The 12,662-nt window shown below is 33.8% G+C and overlaps 1 protein-coding gene across 12 annotated transcripts in view; it reads left to right on the top strand.

Annotated features, from left to right (window-relative positions):
* The window catches only part of Dlg2 (discs large MAGUK scaffold protein 2), a 2,079,243-nt gene that overhangs the window by 1,271,300 nt on the left and 795,281 nt on the right, over positions 1-12,662 (top strand). For 2 of the 12 annotated variants that reach the window (XM_047516983.1, XM_047516980.1), the window contains exon 1: positions 8,025-8,413. The exons of 8 other annotated variants lie outside the window; for them this stretch is intronic. In XM_047516983.1, coding sequence (XP_047372939.1) covers positions 8,105-8,413 — 309 coding nt within the window. In that variant the 5' untranslated portion in view covers positions 8,025-8,104. Of the gene's footprint in view, positions 1-8,024; positions 8,414-12,662 lie in introns of those variants that run through there. 2 more of the 12 variants (XM_047516988.1, XM_047516985.1) reach the window with 1 other exon arrangement.

The following is a 12,662-nucleotide window of genomic DNA, read 5'->3' as shown; positions in this document are numbered from 1 at the left end:
ACTTTTTTTTAACAACAAAATTGGCAAATCCTTAGCTAGTTTAAGGGGAAAAAAAGGAAGACTCAAACATGGAATGGGATACATTTTGACTAATTATATGGAAATCAAAATGATTAAATAAGAGAGTAATAGTAATACTATATACCAAAAAGTTAGATAAGATAGATGAAATGAACAAATTCCTAGAAACACAACCTACCAACCCTGAATCTTGAAAGAAGAGAAAATTTTAACAAGTCTAACAAGTAAGGAGATTGAATTAGTAATCAAGTCTCTTAACAAATGAAAGCCTAAAACCGGATGATTTAACTATTATACCAAAAATTTAAAGAAGAATTAATGCCAATTTTTATCAATAAAATTAAGGAGAAACACTCCCAAACTAATTTTTTGAGGTCAGGCTTACTCTGATACTGAAACCAGGAAAAAAAAAATACTACAGAAAGGAAAATGACATGTCAATATCCCTCATGAATGTAAACGGAAAATACAGCAAAATATTAGCAAACAAAATTCAATAGCACATTGAAAGTATCATATCCTATAATGATGTGAGATTTATTCTTGGATCAATCACTCATGAAATTCAATCAATGTGATATACCACATTTAAATAATGAAGAATATTAATCATATTATGATTTTCAATAGATGGAAAAAAAGCATTTGACATAATTGATACCATTTCATGATTTAAAAAAACACTTAAAAAACTAGACTTAGAGGAAAATGAGCTCACATTATAAAGGTCATATTTGAAAAGTCCAAAGCTAATGTACATACTCAATTGTGAAAAGTTGAAGGCTTTTTCTTTAAAATCAGAAACAAAACAAGGATGCCCACTGTCACTCCTTCTATTCGACATAGCACTAGAAGTCCTCGCTAGGGTTATTAGACAAGAAAAAGACATGAAGGGCACCCAAGTAGGAAAAGATAAGGTGGAAACATCTCTTCACAGGTAAAATGTTCTCATGTATAGAGAACCCTAAATATTCCACAAAACCCTGTTAGAACTGAAATTTAAAAACTCAACCATTATAGGATATAAATTCAACCTGCAAAAATCACTTATATTTCTATAGACTAACAATAAATAATCTGAAATAAAGCTAACAATAGCATTTACATTTCAATCAAAAAGAATAAAATTGAAGATAAACCTAACCAAAGAGGTGAAGAACTTGCACACTGAAAACTACAAAAAGTAGCTGAAAGAAATTAAACATAAATAAATGGAAAGATATTTTTGTCCGTGGATTAAAAGAATAAATATTGTTAAAATGTCCATCTTGCTCAAAGCAATATATACATTCAATGCAATTGCTATCAAAATTTCAGTGGTAGTTTTTACGGAAATTGAAAAACAATTTCTATAGAACCACAAAGAATTCTAAATAGCCAAAATAGTCTTGAGAAAGAAAAGCAAATGTAGAAGCTTCATATGTCCCATTTTAAAATATATTACAAAGCTACAGTCATCAAAACAGCATGGCACTGGCATCAAGATAGACATACACACCAATGGGATAGAATAAACAGTGTGGAAATAAACTCACATATATATTGACTATATATATATATATGCTTTAAGTAAAATTATATATATATATATATATATATACATCTTTATTCAAATGACTTTCAATAAGACTATCAAGACTGCATGTGGGAAAAGATTGTCTTCAATAGTGTTGGGAACACAGGGTATCTACATGCAAATAAAAAAAAGAAATTGGAACATTATCTTATATACAAAAAATAAACTCAAATAGATTAAAGATTTAAATGTCAGACCTAAAACAATAAGACTCCTAGGTGAAAATAAAGGGGGAAGAATTTCATGACATTGGTTTTGACTATTATTTCTTGGATATTGCATCAACACAGGCATTAAAACCAAATAATTTCCACCAACTGCCAATACCACTACCCTGGGAATCACTCTTGTAACAACTAGTCCATGTGGAGACAATCAAGATTCCAACTACGGCAAAGGGCAGCTTGTAGCATAGAAGGAAATATATGCAAGCCATGTATCTAATAAGGACCAAAATATCTGATAATATCCAAAATATGGGATACTTCTACAACTCCATAACAAAATAATAACAATAATGATAATAACCCAATTAAAAATGGGTAAAGGACCTGAATAGACATTTTGCCAAAGAGGATGTACAAATGTCCATTATGGATGAAAAGATGCTAAATATCACTAATCATCTGAAAAATGAACATTAAAACTATAGTGTAGTATCATTCCATACCTGTTATAATAACAGTTATGGTGAAAAATAGAAAATATCAAGTGTCATTGGAAATGTAGAAAAAACTGGAACCCTTATGCTGTTGGTAGGAATGTAAATTGAATCAGTTACTACGATAAACAATAGGAATATTTCTCAAAAAATTAAAAATGGAACTTCCACATTATACAGCAATCAAACTCTGTATATCAGAGAAGAGAAAAGCATGGAGATTCCTCCTATGCCTCCCTACCAGTCAAGCTACAAAGTTAAAAAAAAAAAAGTAAGCAGAATTATTACCATAATGAGTAGCTTCAGATTTTTAAAAATTATGGCAAAACCCACAAAACGTGGAATCTTCACTCCTGAATTTCTAAGGGTACAGTATAGTCCTGTAAACCATAAACACAAGGTTGTATAACAGATCTCAAATTTATTCAACCTGCATTATTAAAACTCTATACCCATTTAACAACCACCCCCAAATTCTTCTCCACCTCTCAGACCCTGAAATCCAACATCCTACTTTCTGTTTCTGTGAGTTTGATTACTTTAGATGCTTCTTTTATGCAGAATCATGCAGTCTGTATCCTTCTGTAACTGACTTATTCCTCTTTGTATAATGTCTTCAAGAATCACTTTCTTTTATGGTTAAATAATATTACATTGCTTAAATTTACCACATTGTTTTTGTCCATTCATCTGCTGATGAACATCTAGGTTATTTCTACCGTTTAGCTATTGTGAATAATGCTCAATGAACACAGGAGTACAAGTATAACTTCTAGATTCTGATTTCAATTATTTTGAATAAATAACTCAAAGTACGATTACTAGATAATGTGGAAGTTCTATTTTTAATTTTTTTGAGAAAACTTCCTATTGTTTTCAATAGTAACTGATTCATTTTATATTCCTAAACATTTAATATTCACAAAAATAAAAATTAAAAATTAAATAATATTAAATTAAAATAAGTATTAAACAGTTACTTTATGCTGAGTTGTGAGGATGCAGGTGTGTAAGAGAGAGCTCTCTCCCTGCTCTGCTGGTGATTACTTACATTCTGTTTTGAGGAGGGCACAAAACAAGATGATAGTCCTTGTTTTAAATACAATCATGATAAGTGTTGTCACAGAGAAACACAGGTGCTGAGTATTTGACTGAAGAATGACATGACCTATTGGGAGTGGGGCCAGTGTTCAGGGGATGCTTTCTTGGGGAGATGACATTTTGGTCTGAGATCTGGAGAGCAGGAAGAACTCCAGAATTTCTGAACAGAGAAGGTTTAGAAATGGAAATCTGGTTGCAAGCAAAGTTTTGGAGCCTGTTTTGGAACTGTGTTGCATAGTAAGACCACTTTAATTCATAGATTATGTTGTATATATAGGGTGACTTTTGGGGCATTGTAGCTTAGTGAATCCTATAGAAAATGAGTAGGAATCAACTATGTGAAAGTGTAAAGTGAGAAAAGGGCATGCTCACTACTCAGTGTCCACAGACAGGGAATATGTGCAGGTATTCGGGGCCTGTGTGGTTGGAAGGCACAGGCGCATTTGGTGAACAAGACCAGTAAAAGTGACAAAGGCCAGATCACACAGAGCACAACTAAGAACCATGCAAACCATTGTAAAGATGGTACTACCCATGCAGACAACAATCTTAAGAAACGTTATGGACAGGTATTAAGTAGGGCAGGACTATCACAACAGTATCTTAGTAGTAGCTCTGTAAGCTGTATGAGAAAAATGGAGCCAGAATGGATGTCAGAGACCAGTTAAGAAGTTGTTTCACCAGTTCTACAGAGAAGCAATGAGTAGGGTCGTCGTCATGGTGATTGTGAGAAACAAACAGATATGAAAGATATTTACATAGACAAATATATAGATATTGTAGAATGCAACTTAACATGCTAAGAGGTATCTGAAAAATCTTACAGAAGATGTGACATTAATTTAATCTTGAAAGATGAGAACAGATTTCTTATAATAGTGTATTCCAATACTTAAATTCAATGTTAAAATATGCAAATCATAAATAATTTTACCTTTTGACTAATGTTCTTTTCAGAATCCTTAAGAACTATCACACTATTACTATTCTGATTTTTGTAATAGTGTTACTAAGTGCATCAGAATATAATAAAACTACATTTCCTGAAAACTATTTTATAATTTCTTATCATTAATTCTGATTAACCCACTCCCTGGAAGTACCCATCTAAATTGAGTATATTAGTGACAATATAAGGCATTTTAAAACCTTTTTATAATTCCTATTAAATTGTCTGTTTGTATCATTGGGCATATATCCGTCCACATTGAATTCCTGCTCGTTTTTGTCTCAGTTTGGAAATGATTTTAGAGTCTAAGATATTTTTTGTTCTCTCATTTTGAAAGGTAAATGTGCTTATTTCTGGAGATTTCTAGGCCAAATTGATGTAGAAGACTATCAATTTGATAGCATTTATAAAATTTCAAGTTTTTTTTCTCTTTTCAAATTAGGAGAAATTGTATCTAATGTGTCATAGCATTCTACGATTATTTAATATAGTAAGGACTTTTGCTTTTCAGTCATCCTTTAGCAAGCACTTAGTTCTTTTTTTGTAATTAATATTTTCATTTCCCATATGCATAAAGTGCCTAAAGGAAATTTTATCTGGAAAAATATTCTGCAGTGTTTTAATGCAGTACAACTTATTTGTGATTCATTTTTGCTACTTATTTTTATTAAGCAAATCAAGTTAGGATATTAGTTTTAAACTCTTTTTTTACAAAGTAGTTTTTTTATGGAGTCAGTAAGGTCAAAGAGAGTTCAGTAAGATATATCTCGTCTAGGCATTGCCCTGTGTGCCATCTGCCCCTGTTAATCACAGTGATCAGAAGGATGTGTACTTGTGTACTGCTAATTCTTGTTTTACCAGAATTTCATGTCATCTCATGGTCATTACCATTGTCCAATTACAGTTGACCAAATTGGATTATTGTTAATTAGTGAGTCTGTTTCATAGTAAAGAGAACTGGTTGGATGTACTTATCTGTTTAAGTGGTCTGCCTTCAGACTTAGAAAGCCAAATGTCCTGTTTGTAAAGAAAAACCTTTCTTGTTGGGGGAGGAAAAGACAGAATATTGAAATTCCATGTATTAATAGTGAATTAATGATTTCAATGTGGTCTTTTAGTATGCTCAGTGAAAGTTTGTTATGCTCTTAAATGTCTTTGGAGGAAAGTAACATCGATCATGCAACATAAGATATTTATCTACAAAGAAATTACAAGATGAAGTTATGAAAACAGAAGTCCTATGACCCTTAAGATGGGAAGAAATACCTCATTCCGAGCAACCCATTCCTAATAGATTTAGGTCCCTGTGAAGAGTTATAATATCTTAGGTAAGCCGGGAAATTTTCTGTCCAGCTGCAAACTGCACACACCATTACAAAATTGTGATGTATGCATACTGACTGACTTCTATGCTGATGGATTCTCACACTTGAGAGGCAAATGGGTGAGAACAGGTCATGTGTTCCCTGAAAATGCCAATGGGTCTTTGAGCAATGATATCTGCCTGAAAAACTAGAGAAGTATCTATGGTTAGATAAGATTAGAGAGAGCCAAAGTTATCAGTTCCTGACATTCTCATTTGGGAGTGATAGCATTGCCATATAACGTCAAGTTCTAGTGTATAATCATGCATCATGGTGACACCAGACAAGTCTGAAGCTCTCTAGGGCTTTATCTGACCCAAAAGTTCTTTCAGGCGTTATCTCTTGATCCAGAATAAAGAAGGCAGAGAAACAGAGAGGGAGTAAGGATCTTCTGCATTCTTTCCACTGAGTACCATATGATCTATTTGCCTCAATTTTACTGTCTTTAGGAATCGATCTTGAACTCTCTGGGTCCATTTCAGGAGGAAAAACCATTAATGCTGTTGTTATTTCTACCCAGTAATTCAAGTCTTTGTATTTTTTTTCTGGAAAAATTCCTTAACAAGGTCACAGTCTCAAAACCAGCGCTGAGTTAACCTTAAACATATAGTTTGTTTCTGGAGCATTGCTATATTAAGCATTATTACAAAAAAGTGTTAATCATCTGCTTCATTCCTTTACTCTATCTTTCCATTTATACATCCATACAACCATCCATTCATCTATGCAAAAACAAACAAAAATGTACTTATTGCCTACTATGTGCTGGACAGTATGTTAGGTACTTGAAGAGAAATGGTCAATAACATAGATCAGGGCTTCCCCTTTAAACTTAAGTATATGGTTCACTGTTTTGCAACAGAGGTAATTGAATGCCTTCCATTGCCAGGCACAGTACTTTTATCAGACTCACGTGTAGAAGCTGGAAAAGAGCCCTTTTGTGCAAATATGAGGAAAGAGAAGATTCTGCCCTTTCAGTATTTTAAAATCTAGCAATGATTTATCCAGGGTATCCTGGTGTTGAAATGCAAAACCTGTTGTTGATTCTGGGCCCTGCAATAATCATTTTGCCAACTTGGGCAGCAATGAAATCTCCACCGCCCCAATACCTGGTTAATTCACTGAGAGGGTGTATCTGATGCAATCAGATTGTCAATAGCTAAAATAATTATATCATGGATTCTTTCATCTTTGTTTCTCTATGCCACATAGATGGCAACTGGCTTTTCAATCAAACCAATATTATTTCTTTAGGAATGTGTGATAAGGATATTTTGGCAACAGATATGGAAAGTTATAAACAGAATAAAAATTCTAAGTGTGGCCTTTCCCTTTGCTGAAAGCACCATGAATGGATTCAGCAAGCATGCTAAAATTTTAAAACAATCATGTTCTCTTTGGAAGGCAATTGATGTAAATTGGATGGATTTCACTCATTTTTCAGTGTAAGATTTTGAAAATTCTGTCTTTGGAAGCCAAAATACTGCATGACTGTGTTGGATATGTCGTTCTCTTTAAAATGCAGACTCTCTCTGTGGTGAATGTATTTGTTGTGGTAAAGTATTTGAAAGGAAATCGTCAGAATAATTTGGGGTAAGGAAAAATACTGTTTTAAAATTTAAACCAGTCCATCAGTTTTGAACCTTGAAAATTGCCTTATTTTTAAAGAGAAAGAATTAATAATTGTTCATAGCATAAAGAATATATGTTGATATTATAACATATAATCATGGTTTAAAACAAATTAATCTTCCAAATTTTAAAAAGAACCTTAATAATTTTTCAAAATGAATTGATTATTTTAGAGATAATATTGATTCTCTTATTTCATTATCTCCTGATTTTGGTTCGTGTCTTGGCAAATATCTCTCCAGATAAATGATTCCTATAAATGTTGAAAATTCCTTTTTCAGTGTAACTTTTCCATCAATTTAAATAGCTTATGCTATAGCATTTCAGCCTAGATGCATCTTTTCTGGAAACGGTACTGTTACTTTGATAAGAAGTTCCTTTTCCTAAGGTTTGTATTTTGTGTGGGGATCAGGGAGGACAGAGGGAAAAAGCCAGAATGCCAAATTATGAGTATCTTTACTGTGGGGCTCCATCCAAAAAGGGTTTGTAACACAGTGTACAGTCTTGTAGCCCAGCTGTGTGGAGCATTGATTGCTTCTGCCTAGAGCAGGGATACTGTCAAGTTGCTCTGTGAGTTGAGTCATCTATTGACAAAGAGCTACCAGCCCGCAGATAATGCTGTGCGGAGCTGCTCTCGCTGCTCCCTCTGCTCCCACGATGCACTGCTTATAGCAGCTGTCAAAGATACTGAGGGATTCACGGGGGAAAAAGACTTTACTACTGCCTGGAAGAAAGGGGTGTGAGGGAGGAGACATTTCTGTACAGAGCTGACCAAAGGAAAGAGTAGGCATCAGTGCAGTATGAATGCATACCTCACCAAGCAACACAGCTGCAGCCGGGGGTCCGATGGCATGGATGCCGGCAGGAGCGCGCCCACACTGATCAGGGATGCCCACTGCGCCTGTGGCTGGCAGAGGAGCCCTCAGGGGCTCGGGTACAGTTCTCAGACTATGCCCTCCTCAGGACCTGGGGGCCCAGCTTCAAACAGGACCAAGCTGGTCACCTTGTGGGACAGTGTGCGGAAAAGCCCCCACAAGACGAGCACCAAGGGCAAAGGGACTTGTGGGGAGCATTGTGCCTGCCCACATGGTTGGTTCAGCCCGGCACAGGTGAGCCTTTTCCTTGTGACTTTCCCTTGAGAATGGTAAGAAAGTTGTGTAAAGTCAGAGTGGTTTGGAAACTTTGCCGAGTCTTCCTTGCTGACTGGATATGCCTGTTTGGAAAATGTTGGGCCAGGAAAAAAAAAAAAAAAAAAGAACTGTCATTTCCTCAGGGTTTCAGGGCTTATACCTCTGGGTGGTCTGTGGTAGTCCAGGGATGCTGTACTCAGTTTCTTTCAGTGACTCTTCCCCAAGTTCAACTTCTCTAGTCCTCAGATGATCCTGCTATTCTGCATCAGAGACATTTTAGTTGCACTTTTACTTCTAATCATGGCTAACTTTTCTGTTTATCTCACTTTTAAAATTCTTATTGTCTTAAGGAAGAAAGAGAAAATGAATTTTAATCAAACACTTTCTGTCTCTTTAAGATAAAAGAAAATTTTTTTCTTCTGGTCTGGAAAACAGTGATTTGAAGTATGATATTCTGGATTCTACTATTGTAATACTGTATGCCTTTTCAGTTATGGAGAACAAAATTTGTTTGCATTAAATAATTAGTTTTACAAATGAAAGAAATAATTTGGAGCGAAATATAGGATACTTACACATAGAACAAAATAACAAAACATTCCAGAGAAGCAATAAGTTTATTTATATTAAAAACTATAATTCTTTCTGATAATGCATTTCTGAAGCAGATGTGCATAATTTAATTCCTAACTTATTCTTGTCCTCGGACTACTAGAATTTTATCAGAAATAAAATTGGCTTATTTTGTCCTTCTTCCACCCAAAGAAAACAACTTCCTGCAAATGCTACAAAATATAAATAAAATGCACCTGTACTTACTTTTATAAATACTGAAGAATGACTTTTAAGATATGCATTGAAAAGAAAAGAACTGTGCTTGCAGAAAAAAAAATCTCAATTTCAATATTGTTACCATAACTGAGAAATGGGTATTGATCATGAGTAAAGTGTAATGATCTGAGAGGTGTAGAGGACATTTTAATTTTAATAATAGGTTTTAAAAAGCACTTCCAAGAATGTCACATATCATTAACTCTTAATGATATAGTTACAAATACGTGATCATTATATGGCTTTGATGCATTGGCATGAAATTATAAGCTTTGCTTAGAGAGATAGAGTATCTCAGTATCTTGATTTATAAACTACTTCAGCTTGAAATGGAGCCTGACATTTAGGAATACAATTATTTTTTAAAGTTACCATGCATTTCAAACTGAATAAACAGTCTTGGCAATTGTGAAAAATCTATATGCTCATTAACAAATGCATTCATTTAAAATTCTTTAACATATCTCTTTATCACTCATGTTAAATTCCAATGACTGACATAGGATAGGAAGACAAACTTAAACGATAATATCTAGCCAGTTTTGCACAATTTAGAGAAGGCAAACTTGCTTCTGTGTTGTAATTCTTTTTATCTGAGTTATAATATACTTTTCATAAATGGTAATTTCCCAGCCTGAAGTATCTAATCCTGCATTATAATAAGATACTTTAAAAATCTTGATTCCTTTTTAAATTGAGGGAAACTTTTTCCTTCCTTAGTTTTTAACAGTCTCCTACTTGCCTGAAATCACTAGTCATTTATGCTTTAAAAATTGAAATAAACTTAGTACTGGTAGAGATCCATGTCATTTAGGAAGGCAATAAATGTAGGCAGCCCTGATCTCACTTTTCTTTTTGCATATTCATTTCTAGACATTTTCTCTTTTATGCACATGTACTTTATTATTGGCTGGGAAGAATAGTGACCCCACATATTGGAGATATGAGCCAATATCTTTTAGAGTTTTCAATATTATGTTTTTCCTTCATCTGAACCTTTCACCCTTAATCTTCTCAGATCTACAAAAGTGCTATGCTAGATTGATCAGTCTCTTTCTTACCTATGTTTGTACCCATTCAAATATATTGTGTTGTGTAATTTTAATGTTTACACACACAAATGTTCAAAAATTTTAACATATGTATTCAAATATCTCTATAATACCTATTTTTAGGTATTTTGAGGTGTTATACATGTTAATATATATGCATACATTAACATTTGTTTTATATATATAAGTACATATGTATATATAAATGCATATAATACACAAATGTAAATTAAAGTTCTCTGTTATTCTTAGTGAAGGTGAAGATTCAAGCTTATTTTTCCAAAGAATACTTCATTCTCTTCATGGAAAGTATACTTCCACATAAAAGATATTTCTTTAACTTGTGGTAGGGTACAAAAATACTAATATATATGTAATATGTTATATATACATATGTATTCATTCACATATACTTCTATGGAATATACCTAATCTTTTAATTATACTAAAATGTCTAAGTACTACATGCCTATGTATACTATCACAAATCAAGAATGTGTGTCTATGTGTATGTGTCCATTAATAGTAAATATGCTTTGAGAATTTTGTAATACTATTTTTACCCCTTAATTTCACATATATTCTGTGCAATATAGGATAGGAGCTAGTAGTACTAAACATTAAAATTCTCAATAAACCAGAAAGAAGTATTGCACAGGTTTTAGAATATCCCAGAGATGCACATGTGGTACAGAGTGTGCCTGAGGGAGGTTAAGTGACTGGGAGCTGGGATCTTGCCCTTGGAGATATTTGCTGTAAGATGTAAAAATCAGCGATGTGATTTCCAACTGGTGTAATAGAGGGCCATGGTAATAATCTGAGTTCCTCCCAAGGCTGTTTGCCAAGCTGCTGTTATTTGGGGTGCTATGTACTAATAGTATTCTGTCTTTATGTTGTTTCTCAGCAGGTCTGAAAAATAGTTTCTGTGATAAGTTTTCATTTCATTTGGATCTGTAGAACTAATATAATATATAATAGGTAAGGAAATGAAAATGGTAGCATCCAGAGTGAGTTCTATAATGCACATCTAGGATATGAATATTGGCCTTGGGAAGAATTGTGCCTAGTGTTGCTTATGTGGCATTTCTTCTCAGCGCAGACTTAACCTTGAGAAGCCAGATACACCAATGAAGACTTGGAGATCAGAGTTCTATGCATTTGTTCTTCTTTCATTCATCAATTTATCTTTCACTTGCCTATTATTCAGCTATCATATACTTAGTGCCTACTAAGTACCACTCTGTCATGCTATGTGGATATAATACTCAACAAAGTAGAGATTTTCCCTACCACTATGGAGTTAACACCCTGCAATGATATATAACATTTAGCAAATATATCATGGTGTATGTACAATTATTTCTTCATAAATCACATCTTGGAAGTGAAACAAAGTTGAGGGAGTGCTGCAGATACCACAGTAATGTATGATACAGAGGGACCACAGAGAAGTAAAAGGCAAGATACTTTTCAGAAAAGATATTTCATTTTTATGCCTATTTTCTGTTTTGTAAAGCGGGATAAAAATAGTGCCTATCTCATAGGTTTATGGTGGGGAATTATTAACACAATGCATGTAAAACAATTAAGCACAGCGTTTTCATACAGTAGAGACACAATATTTTGGAATGAATGAATGAATAATAGTCCACAATAATAAGTGTTGACTATTGTTAATCTATTCCTTCTTTCATTATTCCTGACTGACTGGGAAGAGAAGAGAGATGAATTAGTGAGGTCTTCATAGTGGTGATGATAGTTGGACTAAATTGGATTGAATCTTAAAAAATATTGTTTTTGAATGCTTATTAAGTGGATAAAAAGAGGCAAACATTTTAGTAGAAATATAAACAGAAAAAAAAGCATATAATATCCCAGTGCCTGTACAGAACTGTCCATAGTTCTATTGTCCAGAATATTGGATCCTGGAGGACTTCATGGGGACTGATCACACACAGCCTCATGGGCCTTGACAAGGACTCCACAGAGTCTGTAGTACAGAGTCACTGCAGGATTTGAATGCCTGCTCTGTCACCCCCTATGTGTTAGGTTTCACGATCAATGAACGCTTCTGGTCCTTAGTTTCTTTAAAATTATTGCTTTCTTAGATGAACCCCAAATCTCTTGCAGTATTAATAATACTCTGTCAACTGATACCTATTAATTAATGCAAAGCACTTTGGAGAGGATTTATGTTAGTGCCAGACAATCCTAACTTTGAACTTAGCAACTGTGTGTGACTTCATTTGTTTGTACTTCTTCTAAGCCTCAGTTTTCTCTTTTAACATTTGGGATAAGAAAGTTATGTTTCAGGGAAATGTAGTAAGAATTGAAAATACTTTATA

The sequence above is a fragment of the Sciurus carolinensis genome, chromosome 11 (genome assembly GCF_902686445.1).
Source record: "Sciurus carolinensis chromosome 11, mSciCar1.2, whole genome shotgun sequence".
In the NCBI taxonomy this organism is placed as follows: domain Eukaryota; kingdom Metazoa; phylum Chordata; class Mammalia; order Rodentia; family Sciuridae; genus Sciurus; species Sciurus carolinensis.
This window is presented reverse-complemented; position numbering and strand designations above follow the sequence as displayed.